This window comes from Opisthocomus hoazin, chromosome 14, assembly GCF_030867145.1.
Source record: "Opisthocomus hoazin isolate bOpiHoa1 chromosome 14, bOpiHoa1.hap1, whole genome shotgun sequence".
Lineage (NCBI taxonomy): Eukaryota > Metazoa > Chordata > Aves > Opisthocomiformes > Opisthocomidae > Opisthocomus > Opisthocomus hoazin.
In genome coordinates this window covers 1,679,496-1,700,599 of record NC_134427.1, presented here as the reverse complement: position 1 = coordinate 1,700,599, position 21,104 = coordinate 1,679,496, and the positions used below count along the sequence as shown (strand labels likewise).

Here is a 21,104-nt window from a genome sequence, read left to right as displayed (position 1 = left end):
CAGGTCATGGGGGGGACTGATGAGTTGTCTCCTGGAGCAATAACTGGTTCTGCCTGCGCCCAAGCCTGGTCTCCATCTGAGATGCTGCAAAGGGCACCGGACCGGTTTTTGCCCCTGAGGAGGAACGCTCGGTCGTTCTGAGTGAGCCCACGGCAGAAATCTGTCCCCAAAGGAGCTGCCACAATCCCCTCACCCAAAGCAGCTTCGTTCCCCCGCAGCCTTCTACAGGCAACTCTACCCCCCCTTCCCATCCATCACTCCTGGCTTTCAGGCCACTGTCAGAAACCTCCTGCAGAGAGACAATGGCAGCCCAGGGTCCCCATTCACCCCTGGAGACAAGGACCTGTGCGTGCGGAGTGACAAATGGCTTGTCCCCAGCTGGAGACAGAGGGCCGGGCGCTCCCGATCCGCTGCGGGAGGGCAGCTCTTTGTCCTGCCCCGGAGCGACGGAGCAGAGGTCGGCCTCCGGTCTCGGGCTTCCTGGCATCTCTCAGGCTGAGTTCTTCCGTGGTAACGCGAGAGTCCAGGCTTCCCCTGGCACAGCCCCCTCCTCGCCGTAGCTCCGAGCATCCCTCGCAGATGGCGCTCAGTCTCCTGGCGTTATTTGCAGACGTGTCTCTCCACCTTCCGCCGACACTTCTTGCACACCACGTAGCAGCACCAGTGATACTTGCAGTGACACCGCTCCACCACCTCCTCCGTGTAGGTGTTGTAGCCGCGGCCGCAGCACAGCAGGTCGCAACCGTCGCTGCCCGCGGAGGTCTTGTTGCACTGCCTGTCACAGAATCACGGAATCACAGAATGGGGGGTTGGCAGGGACCTCTGGGGGTCACCCAGCCCAACCCCCTGCCCAAGCAGGGTCACCCAGAGCAGGCTGCACAGGACCTTGTCCAGGCGGGGCTGGAATATCTCCAGAGAAGGAGACTCCACAGCCTCCCTGGGCAGCCTGGGCCAGGGCTCTGTCACCCTCAGAGGGAAGAAGTTCTTCTTCGGGTTCAGCTGGAGCTTCCTCTGCTTCAGTTTGTGCCCATTGCCCCTTGTCCTGTCGCTGGGCACCACTGGAAAGAGTCTGGCCCCGTCCTCCTGACCCCCACCCTGCAGATATTTCTAAGCATCTATTAGGTCCCCTCTCAGCCTTCTCTTCTCCAGGCTGGACAAGCCCAGCTCCCTCAGCCTCTCCTCATAGAAGAGATGCTCCAGTCCCCTCCTCATCCTCGTAGCCCTGCACTGGACTGCCTCCAGTAGCTCCTCATCTTTCTCGAACTGGGGAGCCCTGTCAAGAGAAGGATGCGGAGGTGGGAGCTAGGGAGCATCCCTGCCCACCCATGGCGGTGATGCTGACCACAGTTACCTGCTCCGGCCGCCTCCCAGCGCCTACGTGCCCAGAGCAGGCGGCAGCGAGATGCTCGGCTCTGCTTCCGCGCCGGGGTTGCTGTCAGCTGGTGGTACCGGGGCAGTGTGCGAGCAGCCGCGGCGGAGCCTGGGCACGCTCACGCTGGGGGCAGGAGCTTCTCATGGAGGAGGAAGGGTGGATGGCTGGGACCGGGAACTTCTGCTACTGCTAAGTCTAGCAGGGATTGCAAGTCACAGCCCTGAGGCAGCCCCGGCTCAGCCTTCAGATGAGCCTTCCCCATCCCTCTAAAAACTCCCCCCTACCCTGCCCCAGAAAGGAGACATCTGGGAAGCACCGCAGATCCCGAGGGCTGCTGAACCGTCCTGGTTACCAGCAGGCAGCACCCAAAGGCTTGCAGGGAGAGGAGGCATTTCCCTTCCTGACCCCTCGCTGGACGGATCCCGCCCTGGAGAGTGGAGCTGACGGACTCTCAGCGAGGGCTCTCCCTGCCTTTACACCTGCATAGCTCTGCGAGAAGGACATCTGCCTTCCTGCCCTCCTCGGGACTTGAAGACACAAAGATCTGGCAGCAGTCCCTGCAGTGTCCCCGTCTGACGGGGGACTGCCCACCCACACCAGCTTCCCGGAGCATGCTCTCCAGCCCAGCGGTGCAGACATGAAATTAGAAGGCTCACAAGGGGTGGTGCATATTTGCACCGGTCTCTTACCTATCCTGCGTCCCCAGCGAGCCCAGGTGGAGATTGGGCGTGCAGTAGTCGGGAGAGTTGATGAGATAAACCAGATCCGTCTCTCTCACCGGCCTGACGTCCGTTTCTTTGGGTATCAGCTGCTTCCTGGGCCCTACGAGCCGGTGGGTCACCTTGATGGCTGCCAGGTACTTGGACTTGAGGTCGGAGGCAATTTCCTCCAGGTCTGGCAGTCCCTTCCAACAGGTCTTCACCGAACAGGAGCCTGAAACACCGTGGCATTTACACTTGGTGTCCAGGGAGTCACTCACCACCTGCAGGGCACAGGAAAACAGAGGAATTTGCTTCTGCTTTCTCCTGGTACCCACCCTAGGGATGGATTTGCAAGAGCATTCGTGGGAAGTTTCAGGAGATGAAAGAGCTCAGCTGCTTACTGCCACCTTTAAATGAATATAATGGGGCAATCAAGGGCTCAGCCCTGCTTCGCTCCCCTTGTGATAAGAGCCCAGCCCTCGGGGAACTCCCTGCAGGAGTGGGGCTGGTGGCTTCCAAGCTGGCCACGTCCTCGCAGCTCTCCGCAGGGCTGGGGAGCAGAGCAGGACGGGCCTCTGCTTCCCGAGGGGGACGGAAAGAAGTACTGGAAGTACTGGTGTGAAGTGGCAAACACCTTGAGCTGGCTGTGGAAAGGGCGCAGGGGTGTCAGGGGAGGGTAGCAGTGGGGGGATGTCTCTGCAAACACTCTGTTTTAACCATTTAGTTGCCTCCTGACTCTAAGGACAGCATCTCAACTGCCTGGCTGGAGCCCTCCACCCTCCACTGGGGACCCCTGCCCCCCGGGCTGCCGTCAGGGGTGCTGGGCTGCAGCGGGTCCCGGTGGGCACCAGACCCACCTGCCGCCCCACCGCATTGTTGTGCAGATTGGTGGCCTTCAGCGCTTGTGTCCCCAGCTTGCTGGATTTTAAGGGGCTGTCAGCAAAAGCGGCGCCGAGCTGGAGGCCGTAGGGCAGGTTGTCCCCGCAGCCGCCCCATCTGAAGCCCGGCCCGGGGACCTCGGAGGGGACGGAGCCGCAGGAGCAGAGCGGGAGCTCTCCCGAGGCGCAGGCTCCGGCGATGGAGTGCGTGACGGCGGCAGCAGCCAGGGCGTAGACGAAGGCGGATTCTCGGGTCCCTGGGAAGAAGAGGGGGAGATGTCCTTCCTCCCTGCCCAGAAAACGCTCCTCTCAGATAACACAGTGCAAACGACGGGGATTTTTTCTTGCAACAAGATAAAACCAAAGCCCAACATTTTTCTCGTGCTGTATTTTTAACCTCTGCCACCGATTGTATTACGCTGTCAGTACACAGCCCCTGTCCCCACCTCTTCCCCCCTTTTTTCCCCGGAGCCTCTAGCAACTGTTTTTCTTTGAGATGGGAGATACTGGCTGTCCTCTCCCGCACGGGATCACACCAGTGTAGTGGCAGCACGTTTCTCCCAAGCTGACACCCACCCACCGAAGAGCGGAGCTGTGTGTTAAAGCGCCCAGGAAGCCCCGTGGGGCAGCAAAAGGAGCCGTAACACCGCGGCCGAAGCATCCTTTACCTTTCAGCAGGTCAGGGCCAAACCTGGGGGCACGCTGGACGGAGGAGCAGTTCCACCTCATGTCTGCAAAGGTCTTCTGGCAGATGCTCTGGGTCTGGCGGGCGGCCCGGACGATGCTGGGCATGACCTCCAGGTTCCTCCGGCACATCTGGAACTGGTCGGGCACCAGCCCGGCGAGCAGCCGGCAGTGACGGCTTTCGTTCCAGGCCACCCCGCTGCCGCTCTCCATCAGCCCGCTGTGGGGAGAGGATGGGCGTCAGCGGGGTGGGGGGGACCACAGGCACCCCTCCGAGGACCGCAGAGGGGGACCCCCGAATGGGGGCACTGGGGAAGGGGTGCGTCCCCCCACTGGGACCGCTACTCACAGCCACTGGATGGCCACGGAGAGACCCAGCTGGCAGAGCAGCGCGGCGGCGATGGCGGGGCGGCCCATGGCCGGGATGGGGATGGGGACGGGATGGGGAATGGGGCCAGGACTGGGGCTGGGGCTGCTCAGTGCCACCGCCCCCTTTTATAGCCTCGGCAGCGCATCCTCCCCCCCGGGGAGGGGAACAAAGGCGGTTTCGATGCCATTCACAGCGGGTTAGGGCCCTGGGGGGGAGCCTGGGGCGGGGGTAGAGCTGTTCTGAGCAGCCCCCATCCCGAAGCAGCACCCGGGAAAGCGATGCAGGAGTCCTCACGAGATGCGGAGCGGCGATGGGTGATGGGGAGCTCGGAGGGGGGGGCATCGGGTCCGGCACCGGGCGCTTGGCTGCCCCGTACCCCTTTGTGGCCCCGCACGGCGGAGAGACGCTGCGCCCCGACGCGGGAGCCCCGGCGTTCTCTACCTTTGGCGTCTTCAGGAGAGCTGCTGGGTCGCAGAGCAGATACACGGCAGGTAGGAACTGCTCCCTGTAGCTGGCTGGCAGCAGTCAGAAAGGGAGGACATTAGGAAAGGAAAGAAGGAGTTGATATTAATTTCTGACTTTCTGCTTATTTTCTCTGCAAGAAGCTTTAAAAAACACATTCTGAGCCAGAACGGGTGAAAGCCTCCCGCCGCCTGTCTCCGGAGCCCCACGAGGACAGCGAGCGCTCCGCAAGAACCACGACTGCTGATGCGTACGCGTCAGTCCAGGCGTGGACACTGGTCCCACCAGCCTGGAGAGCTCCCAGCCAAAGGCTGCGCTGGGACCGAAGCCGACTGAATCACAGAATCACAGAATAGTAGGGGTTGGAAGGGACCTCTGTGGGTCATCTAGTCCAACCCCCCTGCCGAAGCAGGGTCACCTACAGCAGGCTGCACAGGATCTTGTCCAGGCGGGTCTTGAATATCTCCAGAGAAGGAGACTCCACAACTTCCCTGGGCAGCCTGTTCCAGGGCTCCGTCACCCTCAGAGGGAAGAAGTTCTTCCTCATGTTCAGACGGAACTTCCTGTGCTTCAGTTTGTGCCCATTGCCCCTTGTCCTGTCACTGGGCACCACTGAAAAGAGCTTGGCCCCATCCTCCTGACACCCACCCTGCAGATATTTGTAGGCATTTCTAAGGTCCCCTCTCAGCCTTCTCTTCTTCAGGCTGAACAAGCCCAGTTCCCGCAACCTCTCCTCGTAGTGGAGATGCTCCAGTCCCCTCATCATCCTCGTAGCCCTGCGCTGGACTCTCTCCAGTAGCTCTTCATCTTTCTTGAACTGGGGAGCCCAGAACTGGACACAGTACTCCAGATGAGGCCTCACCAGGGCAGTGTAGAGGGGAAGGAGAACCTCCCTCGCCCTGCTGCCCACACTCCTCCTGATGCACCCCAGGATCCCATTGGCTTTCTTGGCAGCCAGGGCACACTGCTGGCTCATGGTTAACCTGTCGTCCACCAGGACACCCAGGTCCCTCTCCGCAGAGCTGCTCTCCAGCAGGTCCACCCCAAGCCTGTACTGGTGCATGAGGTTGTTCCTCCCCAGGTGCAGGACCCTGCACTTGCCCTTGTTGAACCTCATCAGGTTCCTCTCTGCCCAGCTTTCCAGCCTATCCAGGTCACGCTGAATGGCAGCACAGCCTTCTGGTGTATCTACCACACCTCCCAGTTTGGTGTCGTCAGCAAACTTGCTGAGGGTACATTCTAACTCTTCATCCAGGTCGTTGATGAAGAAGTTAAACAAGACTGGGCCCAGTACTGACCCCCTGAGGGACACCACTTGTCACCAGCCTCCAACTAGACTCAGCGCCGCTGATGACAACCCTCTGAGTTCTGCCATTCAGCCAGTTCTCTATCCACTTCACCGACCAATGTGGGGAAATCGTGTCCCTAGACACCGACCTCACCCCGTTTCCTACAGACCAAGCATCTCGGTGACCCATCATCCCAGTCGGGGCATCGGCAGCTGCGTGTGGTTCATAACTGCAGAGAAAGAAGGGGAGACGTGCGAGAGGTCTTGGCATGCAGCCCACCACCAAATTTCACCGTAACTGGGTTAAAGCAGCCTCTCCCTGCTGCGGGAAGGTGCAAGGGCTCCCTCCTCCTCACCCCGCTCTGCAGCCCTGCCCAGGCAAAGCTGAGAAACAGCCTCAAACCGAACAGATGTGGGCAGGGCAGGATCCAGCTCGGCGTGGGGCTGTCTGCAGCTCGTCAGCGCTGCTAAGCCCCGTCCCTGGCTGTGATGGGGCTTTCTGTTGCCCTCAGCACCCCAAAGCGCACGGGGACAGCTGAAGGACTAAGGGGATCCTGGGGTGCATCAAGAGGAGTGTGGGCAGCAGGGCGAGGGAGGTTCTCCTCCCCCTCTGCTCTGCCCTAGTGAGGCCCCATCTGCAGTGCTGTGTCCAGTGCTGGGCTCCCCAGTTCAAGAAAGATGAGGAGCTACTGGAGAGAGTCCAGCGGAGGGCTACGAGGATGAGGAGGGGACTGGAGCATCTCTCCTACGAGGAGAGGCTGAGGGAGCTGGGCTTGTTCAGCCTGAAGAAGAGAAGGCTGAGAGGGGACCTAATAGATGCTTAGAAATATCTGCAGGGTGGGGGTCAGGAGGATGGGGCCAGACTCTTTCCAGTGGTGCCCAGCGACAGGACGAGGGGCAACGGGCACAAACTGAAGCAGAGGAAGCTCCAGCTGAACCCGAGGAAGAACTTCTTCCCTCTGAGGGTGACGGAGCCCTGGCCCAGGCTGCCCAGGGAGGCTGTGGAGTCTCCTTCTCTGGAGATATTCCAGCCCCGCCTGGCCGCGGTGCTGTGCAGCCTGCTCTGGGTGACCCTGCTTGGGCAGGGGGTTGGGCTGGGTGACCCACAGAGGTCCCTTCCAACACCTGACATTCCGTGATTCTGTGACTTTGTCACTGGGCTTTCCGGATCAGGACTGATGCTTTGAGGTGTGCTGCTAACGCCAGGTCCCTGACAGCAGCATAACTGCCTCTCCAAGCCAAGAAAATGAGCTTAAAGTCCACGGGCTGCCTCACAGCCAGCCCAGCTGCGGGCAAACTGCTGCATGCACGCCCGTGAGCCAGCCCTGGGGCTGGGGCCCGGCCGCAGAAGCGCCCGTTCCGCTGCAGGAACGAGCGTACAGCTGGCAGGAATGATGCAGCTGGGGAAACGGTGCCTGCTCGGACAGGGGCTGGTTTGTGGTGGCATTTCCGTGGCTTGCACATGCTTGTCACAAGGCGGGTTTTTTTCTAAATCTTTCTCTTCCATAAGCAGAAAAACAAAAGCGCAGCCTCGGCGCTGCAAAGACCTGCAGGAACCAGGTAGGCTGGTGTTTTCCCGCAGCGGGAGGTGACATTTGAGAGCCAAGCCCAGCTGACAGCAGCTTCTTTTGGAAGCAGTCACAGGTTGGAGACCTCCGCTTTGGGCTTTCACTTTCTCCCTCTCTGCGCAACTTCCCTTCTCGCTGGACGGTGCTTTCCCTTTCCAGGACGTAACTGGGCGGCTGGCCAGCATCCCCCCATGACCTCCCTTTGACTTGCTGTCATGTGCACTGAAACTGGGAGACGCAGCTTGAATTGTTGACCTGCCCACACTGCTCCCTTGGGATGAGAAGGTCAGGGTGCTTTGTGCCGGAGCAACGGCCCATGAGGAAGGGTCCCGCGATGAAAGCGCCGAGGTCACTCCCCAATCCCAAGCAGAGTTACAAGGGGCTTAATTAAAGGACAGAGAGAAAAAAGGGACGCTGTATTCAGTGGAATTGGCTGGTTCTGATCCCATTAACCTTCCTCTCCCTGATGCCTGCGGGCTGAGACCAAAGGGCTCCGAAGTTACAGCAAGCTCTCGTCAGCTGAGGAATGCTTTTTCAGCAGGACTAGGAAGGGCACAGGATAAAAGCACATTTGCTGAGCTGCTCGTCAGGGCACACAGCTTGGACGTCTCTGCAGAGCGCACGTGGAGGCCAGCAACATCTGGATTTCTGTGTCCATGGGTTTCTGCGTCGGCGTGGTCCGAGGAAGAAGCCTGCCCTGCTCCGGGCATCCTGCTGGCTGCATTGCCACTGCCTGAACGTCCCCACTGTTGGGCTGGGACCCCCTGGCTTAGGGCAAGAGGAGCCTTTTCTCACTGCAATCGGTACTTAGAAAATTGTCCCTGGGTATTTCAGGGTGGGAAATGCTTTCCTGGCTGCGGAAAGCAGAGTCCCAGTTGGAGAGGACAAGGGATAACCCAAGTCTAAACACCAAACGCCATGTTCTGGTTTGTCTCTTTTCTCTGTTTTCTACAAGCCCCCAGCTCTTCAGCCCAACTCAGCTGCTCCTCCGTCAGCCCAGCGTCTCCCCCAGCATCCCTGCTGTTTCAGGAAGCTGCGGTTTGTGTGGCTGCAGTGGCACCTGGGGCCTGGCACTGCCGTCCCATGGAAGATCAACGTCTCTCTGGCTCCAACCCCAGGTGGCACACGCTGGAGATGAACCCGATCTCTGTCCCTGCTCCGCTTCCAGCCAGAGCTCTGCAGCGAGAGATGGTCCCCGTTAAGTCCCTGGCGTGATGGGTTTTGCTTATAGTTGTCACAGGACCCTGAAGGCTGAGATAGAAGAGCCCCATGAAGCAGCACCCACTGCTGGGGCCAGACGCTGGTGCTGTGTGGGACAGGGTGACAGCACCCTGGGGTGCCTGGGGCCCTGCCATGTGACCAACAGCTCGGTGCTGCGAGACCCCTTAGGGCTTGGGATAAAGCTGGGGTCCTTTGCCATGAAGTCATCCGGCGTGCCTGGCGAGACCGAAGTCAGACTGGTCTCACCACAGCGACACAGTTCAGCTTCCACCTTTCTTGAGTCAGTGCGGTCCTGCTGGTTGTCCCTGCACGCTGGAAGTCCCTGGTCTTTCTTTGACAGCCCACCTTCCCAATCATGGCCTTCGCAGATCCCTCTCTTACCTTGACCCGCAGGCGTATACGGTGTCCACGCTTCTCCCCCGTGCTAGCCCAAGTGCTCCTTTCACTCTAACCCTGAGGATTTTGCTGTTATGAAATCATATTCTTTGTAAGTTCCCTTTTCAGCCTTGGGGAATAGGGAAATGTCTTGGGCCCCCGGGGAACGCTGAGGGGAAATCTGAACAGCTTCTGGAGGGATCAGGAATTTTCTGACCAGGAAAAGCTGCTTTTGTCGGTGTTGGGAGGTGCCTGGGTGCTTTTTGGGGCATCATGTGGTCAGTGGGCAGAGGGATGGCGGGGGTTCACCAAGTACATGCAAGGCAGGAATGGCCAAGGAAAGGCAATCCCGCATGCTGGGCACGTCTAACCAGGCACCTCCTTCTTCAGACTCCAGCCAGAGGCACACAGGGGCTCCAGTGGCTTCCAGTCCCTCCCAGTTACAGTCGCTCTGCCCTGGCCTCCTTTGCAGCAGGTGTCCTGCACCCAGCCTGCCCGGAGCAGCTGCTTTGCTGGTTCTTGCTCCACAGCGTCCCAGTGCCCCATCTCTGCTGAGGGATGAGGAGGTCTCAGTGGGAAGGCAGGCTCTGTGGGAGATGCTCATCCTTCTGGTGTGATTTCTAACGTGATCTCACCAGCTGCATGGACCAGCCCAAGGAAAAGCAACCTTCAGCACAACCGGACCCTGCAGAGGTCTTCAGACGAGAGGGTCAGGATGGTCAGCAGTCCCCTGGTCTCCCCTGAGCAGGACACGAAGGTGGGCAATGTGCAAGCCCAGCTCTGCGCAGGTGGACGAGGAGGAAGGTCAGGGCTTGCTGTCCAGGCGGGGTGGCCCCAGCACTGATGCCTGGGGCTGTTGTCCCCGGGGCAGGACCTTGCAGTCCCCGCTGGCCATAGGGGCTACGGCATTCACACACCGGCACCCGCTGCGGCCAGCATGGGCTGAGCTTCAGGACGGGGACGCCCGACCGCCTCAGTGGGACATGGACTGTCATCCTGCCGTTGACCGAGCTGTTCAGTCCAGCAGCAGGTCCGAGTAGGGTTAGAGCTTCCAAACCAAAGTGGACCCATCCCCGGCACAAGGGGCTGACCCCTTCTCTGCTCTGCGCAGTGCCAGGCCCAGAAAGGAGAGGGGATATTCATAGATCATAGAATCATTAAGGTTGGAAAAGACCTCTAAGATCATCAAGACCAACCGTCAACCCAACACCACCACGCCTGCCAAACCATGTCCCAAAGTGCCACATCCACACACTTTTTGAACCCCTCCAGGGATGGGGACTCCACCGCTTCCCTGGGCAGCCTGGTCTAATGTCTGACCACTCTTTCAGTAAATAAATTTTTCCTAATATCCAATCTAAACCTCCCCTGACGCAACTTGAGGCCATATTGCCATCTCCTGGCCAGTGGTTTTGCTTTTAAGGGCCACCATCTCCCGGTCGGGTCCCTGAAGAACCTGCTTTCACCATGCTCCTGCCTGCCGTGTTGGTGCTGGCCACTCTCACCTTGCAGCGAGGCACCTTTTTCCCCTATTAACCGTATTGTTTTCAGGCAAACTCCTCACGGTGTGGATGGCACCTTAGTCTGGGAGCTGGAGGATCTCAGATGGGTTGCCATAGCTGGTGCATACTGGGGTCGGACGGCAGCAGGGAAGGCAAGAGCAGCTGGGATCCCAGGGGTGTCGGGAAAAGCCAGGAGCAACACTCAGGAAAAGCTGCTGGAGAGCAGGAATGCAGAGAGGAGATGTGCGAGGATGGTCGGGCAGGAGGAGGCATCTTGCAGCTTCTCCGGTGCTGGGAGCTGCGCCGAGCGCTGGGGCAGAGGGGCTTCGTGCCACCCCATCCCCTTCCTTTGAGATGCGAGGTCTCCGTGGGAGCCGGGCCAGGGCACCAGGACCCAGTGCCAGCACAGGGAGCGGTGTCCAGCGCTTTCTGACGCCCATCTCCTGCTCGAGCCCGCTGCCTCCCACGAAAGGTGATTTTTACCAATCCCTCTTCGCAGAAAAGTTTTGCAATGACTGAGTAGTAGGGAGGAAGAAAGAAAATAAAAAAAAAAAGGCTTCCTTTTGAAGCAAAAGCGATCCTTCATTGAGGTAAATTCCTCTTTTTAGCTCAATCCTTGAAACAACCGTAGGGTAAGAGCTAAAAATACCCCTTCCCCTTCCGTGTCAGGCTCTCCCTCGGGGAAGGAGGAGGGCAGGAGGGGATTCCCAGCCCTGGAGGAAGGCTTCCCTTCCCCAGCCTGCCCACGCCGAGAGCCTCTGCGGGGAGAAAGCGCAGCCGCGCCGCTGGGGCTTCGTCTGCGGGCGCTGGGCAGGGGGAAAAGACCAGTGGGGAGCTGGCGAGGAGCAGGGGAGGGACACTGGAAATGGCCATGGCTGCCCTGGGGACACAGTCAGGAGGGGAAAGCTCGAGGAGGAGCTCATAGGAGGGCAAGGAGAAGACCTGCTGCTGGGTTGGGGCTTGCCTGCACGCAGAGCTCGCTCCTGGCATGAAGCTAATTAGCAGAGGAATGTCAAATAGTTCTCCTGGATGGGCAAAGGTTCTTGTCCCCCACTACTGGGGCTCAGACAGGGGCCAAAGCAAAGGCCCATGAACAGTTTGTGACCGGCGTAAGCACCTGGAGCCCCCTCCCCATGTATCATCCCAGCCTGCAATGGCTTGTGGCTTCCAGGCTGAGGAGAGGCAGCTTCCCACGAGGACCTTCCACGGGTTCCCCTGCCAGCAGCCAGCTCATTGTCCCCTCAAGCCACCACTGGCGAGCTCGGCGCTCCCCCACCCCACGCTCACCTACCGACCAGCCAACGGACCGCGTGAGGAGCCACATCCCTTTGCCTGGGAGGCTGTGACAGCGCGGGGCTGTGGTGACGCAGACGGTGGTGGCACGCTGTCATGTGGTGCTGATGTCTTGGCGAGGAGGCAGGTCGTGCTCCCCGGCCAGCTCCTGCCACGTCCCAGAGGTCGTGGATGAGATCCCCGCTGCCGGCGGGCGCCCGGGAGCACCCTGTCCCCGCCGGAGGCTGGGGATGCTGGTGAGGGCCACCCTGGGTGCCAGGTGACTGTCCTGCTGCAGGCGGATGCTGTCCTTTAGCAAAGCCGTTCACAGAATCACAGAATGGTAGGGGTTGGAAGGGACCTCTGTGGGTCATCTAGTCCAACCCTCCTGCCCAAGCAGGGTCACCCAGAGCAGGCTGCACAGGACCTTGTCCAGGCGGGTCTTGAATATCTCCAGAGAAGGAGACTCCACAGCCTCCCTGGGCAGCCTGGGCCAGGGCTCCGTCACCCTCAGAGGGAAGAAGTTCTTCCTCATGTTCAGACAGAACTTCCTGTGCCTCAGTTTGTGCCCATTGCCCCTTGTCCTGTCACTGGGCACCACTGAAAAGAGCTTGGCCCCATCCTCCTGACACCCACCCTGCAGATATTTGTAGGCATTTATAAGGTCCCCTTATAAGGTTCTCCTTCCTCTTTCTGAGGTAGCGATGGAGCCGGTGACCTCACCACAGCAGGATACTGACAAGCAGGCTGGGGGTGACGGGGACCTGCGAGGACGCGTTCCTGCCAGCTGATCTCCTCCGGAGCCGCTTACACACGACGCCCTCCAGCTTCACCGGACGCCGTGGCTTCCCCCCCCCTCGCCACGGGGCCGCTCCCAAGTCCCAAAGCCGGGACCAGGGACCACGGGTCCGTACCTGCCTGCGGGTTCGAGCTGTCAGGGGACAGAGCGCTGGGTGACGCTTCATGAGCTGCCTGCAGCCGTGTCCCACCGCGGGCAGCCCAGAGCCGGCTCTGCGGCACGCCCTGTCCCCAGCGCCACGGGACAGCTGGGCTGGGGGATCCAGCTGCAGAACATGTGTCTGCATCTGCGTTCCCCACCCAGCACCCCGGGACAGCCCGGGACAGCGATGCCGCAGAAGGCAGCGCAGGACTCTGCCAGGCCGGGGAGGTGGTGGGAGCTGCGTTCCCCATCTCCTCTGCGTGCTGGAGAGCTGGTGGCAGGTCCCAGCCCGGCCAGAGCCCCACCAGAGAGGAAGAAAGTGTCATGAATAACACGCCCGACCTCTCCAACTAGGCTAGAAATAGCTGCCAGGGGAGTTTTGTCGAGTCACGCAGAAGAGGCCGTGGCAGCGAGTGATAATGGAAAGCAGCGGTGGCACAGCCCTGCGAACGGGAGGGACAGGCGGGCTGACATCCCCGAGGTGACACACGGGGACGAGCCGCCGCCACCAGCCTCCGGCCCCATCCCGAAGCCGCAGAGCAAACGCCACGTTCGGAGCACGTACGAGGCGCCCGGCTGCGGGAGCCAGGACACGCAAGACGATGGTTTGGGAGATCGACCGCGTTCGGGAACGCGCATCGCGGCAACGTCAGCAAAAAAGAAAAGCGAAGCGACCTGTTCTGTGTCCAGTGCTGGGCTCCCCAGTTCAAGAAAGATGAGGAGCTACTGGAGAGAGTCCAGCGGAGGGCTGAGAGGATGAGGAGGGGACTGGAACATCTCCCATACGAGGAGAGGTTGAGGGAACTGGGCTTGTTCAGCCTGGAGAAGAGAAGGCTGAGAGGGGACCTCAGAAATGCCCATAAATATCTGCAGGGTGGGTGTCAGGAGGATGGGGCCAAGCTCTTTTCAGTGGTGCCCAGTGACAGGACAAGGGGCAACGGGCACAAACTGAAGCAGAGGAAGCTCCAGCTGAAGATGAGGAAGAACTTCTTCCCTCTGAGGGTGACGGAGCCCTGGCCCAGGCTGCCCAGGGAGGCTGTGGAGTCTCCTTCTCTGGAGATATTCCAGACCCGCCTGGACAAGGTCCTGTGCAGCCTGCTGTAGGTGACCCTGCTTCGGCAGGAGGGTTGGACTGGGTGACCCACAGAGGTCCCTTCCAACCCCTACTATTCTGTGATTCTGTGACCTTCAGCGGCCGTTCTGCTGCCGTCTGCGCGTGGAAGGGGACGTACCTGAGCTCTGCTCTCGGGTGAAACCCGGGGCAGGAGCTGCCGGGAGGAACACAACCTTCGCTGCCACGACGGTTTCAGACCTCGTCTCGCGTTCTCTTGGAGCGGGGTTGGGGGGGTTCGGGCTAACCCCTGCTCCATCTACATGCAGAGGATGAGGAGCGCTCTCTGCCAGCCAGCGACCAGGAAATTCTTCAGCTCGAAGCGGATGAAGCTCTGGCTCTCATCTCCATGGAGAAAAGGGGAAAAAGGAAAAGAAAAAAAAAAGTCCTTGAATTCAAGTTAGATGCAGACAAGGTAATTTCCACATGAGTTAGCAGAACAGTTAGTTGGAAATTTTTGATAAAATCTATTTTTCTTTGAAAATGCAGATCCAGTGAAATGCGAAGGCTTTCCACTGGAAAGAATGAGTTTTTGCTGGATTTCTCAACGAGTTCTCTAGAAAATTTGTAAACGGTCACAACATGTCAACCACCACTGCTCTTTTTTCAGACCAAAATTTATGCTCCTGGTGCCTTACAGCCTGACACGAAAACGCAACATTTTTGGCATCATCACTTTATTTGTCTGAACTTCAATATTCTACAGATCTTCCACCCTCATTTTGGGTCAGGAAAAAGCTCGCGATGCCAAGAGGTCCCTGGGATAAGGAGAGCGTTTCCCCGAGCCGTGGGATGCTCAGGCTGAGGAGCAGTGCGGGACGCAGGGCACAGCCCTCCCAGTAACACCAGTCAGCACCGCAGCTGGCTGTCTCTCGACCTCGTGGGCAACTCGTGCTGGTTTCTGCTGACATGAACGTGGTGGTGGAGGCAGGGTCCGGCCAGCCTGGTCACCCCTCGTTGTCCCCTGTGCCAGGACGAGCCGTGGGTGCTCGCCCCGGGCCCTGCTCCGGCCGAGCTAGAAGCACCTCGCTTTTCCTGCTGCCGGGAGAAGGGGGCATTGCCCTCAGCACCCGCGTGGATTCAGTTCTTCTTGTGGTACCTGTGAGACCACAGCCTGGAATCCCGTTTTTCTTCAGCTAGGGAAAGCACACGGCCATCAGTAAAGATCATAACCCGACAGGCCACTTCCCTGGCTCAGTTTCTGTACCTTCTCAGCCCTTCTTGGTCGCCTTCTCCAGGTTCTCATCAGCTTTCAAGCTTACCTCCCCCTCCCCGGGCGCTGGCAGCCTCCCCGTCCTTTAGCAAGGCCAGCACCTCTCACCCCAAAGTTTTACGTGCCTCTGGGACCCTTCCCTGCAGGGTGAAACCACCACCAGGATCCTTCCTCCCATCTTCAGTACGCGCTTTAGCAGATGCTCTAATCCCCGGAGGAAACTCAGGGCAGCAGCAGCTCGCTGTCCCCAGGTGCCACCGGCCCAGCACGGTGCTGGTCTGTGGGGACACGACACGAAGAGTGTCCCTGCAATGTCACCCAGTGCCCGGGCCGGGGAATGAGGCTGGCACGGCCAGGCTGAGCTCACCCACCTGCTGTCACGGGCTCCATGGGCACGCAGGAAAGCCCATCCATACCCCAGGGAGCTCAGGTGCCACGTGAGGACAGGGTACCCTGCTTTGGAGAGGTGCAGAAGTGACCGAGGGGGACATGGTGGCTCCCGGCACGCTGAGCTTCATCCCCAGAGCCCATAGGTTGTGTCTCCCTGGTGACATTGGCTGGGATCAGTGCTGGACCAGGGGACGGAGAGAGGACGAGGGCTGGCAGCGGCTGGCACGCACCACAGAATCACAGAATCACAGAATAGTAGGGGTTGGAAGGGACCTCTGTGGGTCATCTAGTCCAACCCCCTGCCGAAGCAGGGTCACCCAGAGCAGGCTGCACAGGACCTTATCCAGGTGGGTCTGGAATATCTCCAGAGAAGGAGACTCCACAGCCTCCCTGGGCAGCCTGTTCCAGTGCTCCGTCACCCTCAGAGGGAAGAAGTTCTTCCTCATGTTCAGACGGAACATGAGGGACTTTGGCGAGCGAGACGGACACGGGAGCAGGAGCGTGTGGAAGCTGGAGGTCCGGCGAAGAGCCGCCCCGGAGCGGGAGGCTGGGTTCCCGTCCCGAAGGTCCCTGCGGGGTGGTGACGCGCAGTGCCAGGCTCCCCGCCATGCCCCGGGGCAGCGGCACGGCCGGCCGCTTGCCCTGACGAGGAGCAGAGGGGTCAGATCAAAGGGAAATGGAGGCGGGGTGGACACAGGGGGTCATCAAAGGCGCTGGGGTCCCTCGGGAGCTGGATGCCCATCAAAGGGCAGGGAGCCGCAGGCCCGGCGGCAGTGCAGCCAGCATGGGGAAGGCAGATGTTTTATAGCAAAAACGCCCTTTGCTGCACAGTAAAACCACGATAAGCTTGAAAGGAGGAAAAAAAAAAAGACAAGTTAAGTGATTGGGATTTTAAGTGACTTCCAAGCCCTTTTTCTCTCTCAGTCCCTAGCCCAACAGGTGTGTGGGCAAGTGGGTGGCCTGGGCCAGCTGGGGACTTCCAACCTGGAACCACAGAATCACAGAATAGTAGGGGTTGGAAGGGACCTCTGTGGGTCATCTAGTCCAACCCCCCTGCCCAAGCGGGGTCACCTACAGCAGGCTGCACAGGACCTTGTCCAGGCGGGTCTTGAATGTCTCCAGAGAAGGAGACTCCACAGCCTCCCTGGGCAGCCTGGGCCAGTGCTCCGTCACCCTCAGAGGGAAGAAGTTCTTCCTCCTGTTCAGACGGAACTTCCTGTGCCTCAGTTTGTGCCCATTGCCCCTTGTCCTGAACCAAAGAGATGCCATGCCCAAGAGTCTGATTTTTACCCTCTCCAGAGCTGGCCCCAGCCCCTCACGTGCTCTTCGGGCACCCGGCTGCCGTCCTGGGGGTGCAGCACCGCTCTGCCTTGGGCGGCCGGACGTGTTGCCCTGGGACAGACAGCCGGCCGGTGCCTGCAGCCCGGGAGCATCGCACCCACCACACCACGACAGCAGCCAGCCCGCATCTCTACCGCAGCTTGCTGTCCCCCTTCGTGCCTTCTCCCTACCCAAGGGCACAGCTCCCCCATCTTCAACATTGGCCATGCATGGACCAGATGCCCAGAGGGTGCTGGACGCGCTGAGGACCACGGCTCCCGCAGGCAGACCTGCTCAGCATCGCTCCATCCTGCTGCCTGCCCCTGCGCGAGACAGCACGTACCGCTGCGATGGAGCCCGAGCTGCCGCCGCTGGCTCGAGAGCCCGGGCGCGGAGCGGGGAACGTCCCGCACCCACCTCGGAGAGCCCGCGACCCAGCGCCAGCCGGGGACGGCAAGAGACCGGTTCGTCCTCTGTCGTTCTCGCTGCCTCAGCGGGTGAGGACGGGGCAGATTTCCCTCCTGCGCCCGCAGCAGTGCCCGGGGTCATCCCGAGCCCTGCCAGCCCCACGGCAGCGTTCGGATGCCAGCGTGGCAGGAAGGGGCAGACGAGAGGTGGGTGGGATGCTGCAGAACCCCCTCCTGCCCTGGCTGCTGGCACACACCGTTCCCTGCCGCTCCAGCAGCACTGGGCTGAGGAACCCCTTCGGGAGCTGAGCAGGGACTCAGCTGAGCTATCAAACCTCTTTATAAGGCAGAGACTGCCGGGAAAGGTGTGAAACGCCCAGGTGCCACCAATGGAGCCAATTCCCTCTCCACAGGCAGAGCCTGAGGGGTTCGGGGGGAGCAGGTCAACCCAGCCAGCCCAGGCCTTGGTCTCTTGTCCCGGGTGATGGGAGCGTGTGACGGCGGGGCAGAAAACCCCCCCGCAACTGCTTACAGAGCGTTTAATTTCTAGCAGGGAACAGAGCAGACGGGCGCACCTTCCTTCTCGAGAAGGAGAGGTGGCCCCGAGACCACCTCCGCCCAGCCCAGAGCTCAGCACCAGCCACGCTCCCCGCCTTGGGTTTGCCACGCACGCAGGATGCCGGTGAGGGGAGGAGGTCTGAAACACAACAGTATTACTAATATTATTAACAATAATTAGAGTTCTGACCGACCGCCACAGTTCCTGCTCCCCAGGGCTGGGCTACACTTTGGTGACGCTGTCTGCGGGCTTCGCCTCGGCTGGCTCCTCTTTTTCGGGGCGGTGGGGGAAGACCCTGTTGCTCTGGAGTCCCGCAAACCCCGGTGACTTCTGCCGTCTCCTCAGCAGGCAGCAAGCCCCGGAGCTGAGGAGGAAAAGGCCCATCATGACCACGAGCAGAGCCAGAGGGCTGGTGCCCTCGGGACGTGGGCAAAGCCACCGAGGACTGCTGGCGATCTTGGCCGAGAAGTTCCTGCTCTCGTCGCGGTAGGCGCAGAGGGCTTCGTCCAGGTCCCGCACGCCCACGCCGGCCGCCTGCAGCGTGTCCAGCCAGGCCAGCGAGCAGCAGCTGAAGGGGTTTCCAGCGACGGAGACGTCCTTCAGGCTGCGGGACCAGCTCGCGAGCGCCGGCCTGTCCAGCGTCAGCAGGTTGTTGTGGCGAACGTCCAGGCTTTCCAGCGGGGAGCAGAAAAGCCCCGTGGGCAAAAGGCTCAAATTATTGCCCGAGAGGTCCAAGACTTTGAGCGTGTCCAGGCAGGGGAGCTCTGCCTTGCTGTTGTCCATCTGGTTGCCCCTCAGGGAGAGCTTCTGCAGGGAAAACTCCAACCCCCCCAGGGCTTCCTTAGACACGAACAAGCCCTCATTCCCGGACAGGTCGAGGGAGAGCAGCGAGGTCTGGTTGAAGGTGTAGGGGTGCAGCCTGGTGATGTTGTTCTTGCGAAGACTCAGGTGCTTCAGGCGAGGCAAGTTGTAGAAGGGGGTGCAGGAGCCTCCTGGGGCTGGAACTCGAGAGCCCCCTCCCCAGCTCCCTCCCCAGTCGCTCCCCGGGCTCTCGCAAGGCTGGAGGCTGTTGGAGCCCAGGTCAATCCTTTCCAGCTGTGGCAGAGAATCGAAAAACCAGCGCGGCAGCACGCGGATGGCATTGCCACGGAGGTCCAGCCAGCGCACGGGGAGGCCGGCACGCTCCGGCGAGCGGTCGCTGGGCTCCGTGCCGCCGGCCGGCGACTCCCCGGCTACGTCCTGGAGACAGTTCCTGGCCAGGCTGAGGCTGCGCAGGGAGCCCAGGCCATGGAAGAAGGCAAGCGGGAACAGCTGGAGCCGGTTGTTGCTCAGATCCAAGTCAGCTACGAGTGCCAGAGCAGCCGGGGCACGCGAGGTCCCGTTAAACCTCGCCATCTCCTCGTAGCGCAGCGCAAACTCCCCCGGACCGCGAGAGCCTGGGAGCAGGGAAGCGATCAGGTTGTTGGAGAGGTTTAAATGGGTGAGGTAACGGGCTCCGGGGAGCTCCGGAAAATAGAGGAGTCTGTTATGGCTCAAGTCGAGCACTCGGAGCAGGTACGGCTCTGCCCCCTCCTCCGAGGCGAAGAGCTCCAGGGCGTTGTGGCTGAGATTTAAAACTCGCAGCTGCGCGAGGCTGAAGCCAGAGATACAGTGGAGGGAATTCAAAGCCAAGTTCACCACCTCCAGCTCTTCCAGGGCCTCAAAAGCTCCCTCCTCGATGTCCACGATGTAGTTGTCGCTGAGGTCGAGCTCCCGCAGCCGTGACGTGCTCCAGAAGATCCCCGCCGGCAGCCTGGTCATCTTGTTCCCGGAGAGATCGAGCACCCTCAGCGTGGTGAGGTTTCTGACGTACCAGCCGGCCATGTGGCTCTCCAGGTTGTTTGCCGACAGGTCCAGGACCTCTATATTGCTGAGCAAACGAAAGGCTCGCCCGTTAGCGAGGTAATTGCGGTCCAGGCGGTTCGACCGCAGGAGCAGAGAGCGCAGCTGGGGCAGCTGAGCCAGCGTGGTGGCTGACACGGCTTCCAGCCGGTTGAAGCACAGGTCCAGGTACTCCAGCTGCCCTAACCCCGGCACGTGGCTGCCCGAAAGGTTTTGGATGAAGTTGTTGGAGAGCTCGAGGTGCTTCACTCCTTGGCCAAGTTCCTTTGGAAACTTGCGCAGCCCAAGCCCTTTGCAAGACACCTTCGTGGGGCTCTGCAGGGAGGGAGAGATGCCGTCAGCACGAGAGGGGCTGCGAACCACAGCCAGCTGCTGCCCAAGATGTGGAAATGAGCACCGCTCCCCCTTCCCAAGCCTGGGATGGGAAGGGGCCATCAAATGCTCAGGGAAGAGGAGCACGTCCCCGGGGTGAAGGCTGGCTTGTCAAGGCTCTGGCTGGTACTGCCCAGTTGTTTCTGGCTGTCCTTGTCCCAGCAAGCAAGATGAGCAAAACTTTCCTGTAAGCATCAAAGATGCAGCAGGCTGGTGGGGCAAACCCAGTGTCTGGAGGGCACTGGGACCGGTCCAGAGCATCCCTGTCCCGTCTGAGCGGAGGAAGGGCACCGTCCTAGTGGGCTCCACCATCCCTTTCTGTCCAAACTGGTTTGGAGCTGGGAGCCTGGATGCGGAGCGGGTGGTTTCTGGCCCCCAACCCGCCACGAAAGTGGTGGGTTGGGGGCCAGAAACCACCCGCTCCGCATCCAGGCTCCTGACTGCCTCGCTAACCCCCGTGGCAGCTGTCTGAGCCCCCCTGCGACCACCCTGCCTCAGCAAGCACCTCAAGCTGACACCCCCATGGAAGGTGACACCGGCACCGGGTGCTGGGGACTGGCTCGGAGACGGGAGAGCAGAGAGCAAAGGGCTGGAGGGAGGTGAGAGCCACGGAGAGGAGATGTAGAAGGATGCTCGTAGCCCCGCTCGGACCCAGCGAAGCTCCTGGGGCCGTCCCAGCCCAGGGGCTCCTCGGAAAGCAGCCTTACCTGCTGGCACGGCGTGGACCTGGCCCTGGCCTCCCCGTTAGACTGGGCTCTGAGGACAGACGGGAGCAGCCAGAGCAGCAAGCATCCTCTTTCCGCCAGCCGGTGTTCAAACAAGAGCATGTTGGGCTGCGGGCACTGCCGGCCCCGTCCCGCTCCTCCGGCACCCGCTGGCAAACTGGGCAGGAGCCGGGCTGGGTATAAATAGGCTTCAGGATGGGATGGGGGAAGGAGATAATGCCTGTGGGTGTTCGTAGCTACGGAAGTGGGAAAAGAAAGACCTAAGATTGCAGAGGGGGAAAAACAGTGCAGGCAGCCACCAGGAAGGGAAAGAGAAACGGCGGGACGGGGAGGAGGCAGGGCTGCACCCGGCGCTCAGGTGATGGGCTTGCACCCACCGCCAAAATCAAATGCCAGGAGGCATCAAATGCCAGCGGTGGGACTTGGGAAGGCCGAGGGGGTTCGAGGGAGTTCCCCTGCTCAACCCTGCTCTTCCTCCAGCATCCTCTGCCCC

General features: G+C 60.6%; 2 protein-coding genes across 2 annotated transcripts; both read right to left on the bottom strand.

Annotated features, from left to right (window-relative positions):
- Positions 1-399: 399 nt before the first annotated feature.
- LOC104327572 (protein Wnt-11b) lies at positions 400-4,052 on the bottom strand. Its single transcript, XM_075435564.1, has 5 exons — positions 3,985-4,052; positions 3,620-3,855; positions 2,931-3,208; positions 2,062-2,354; positions 400-775 (listed from the first exon to the last, which is right to left on the bottom strand). Exons 1-5 carry the CDS (start codon positions 4,050-4,052, stop codon positions 601-603), a joined length of 1,050 nt encoding a protein of 349 aa, XP_075291679.1. The 3' UTR covers positions 400-600.
- Positions 4,053-17,855: 13,803 nt separating this feature from the next.
- LOC104327475 (transforming growth factor beta activator LRRC32) lies at positions 17,856-20,713 on the bottom strand. The gene is made up of 2 exons (XM_075435887.1): positions 20,594-20,713; positions 17,856-19,829 (listed from the first exon to the last, which is right to left on the bottom strand). The coding sequence occupies exons 1-2, from the start codon at positions 20,711-20,713 to the stop codon at positions 17,856-17,858; spliced, it is 2,094 nt and encodes a 697-aa protein (XP_075292002.1).
- Positions 20,714-21,104: the final 391 nt, after the last annotated feature.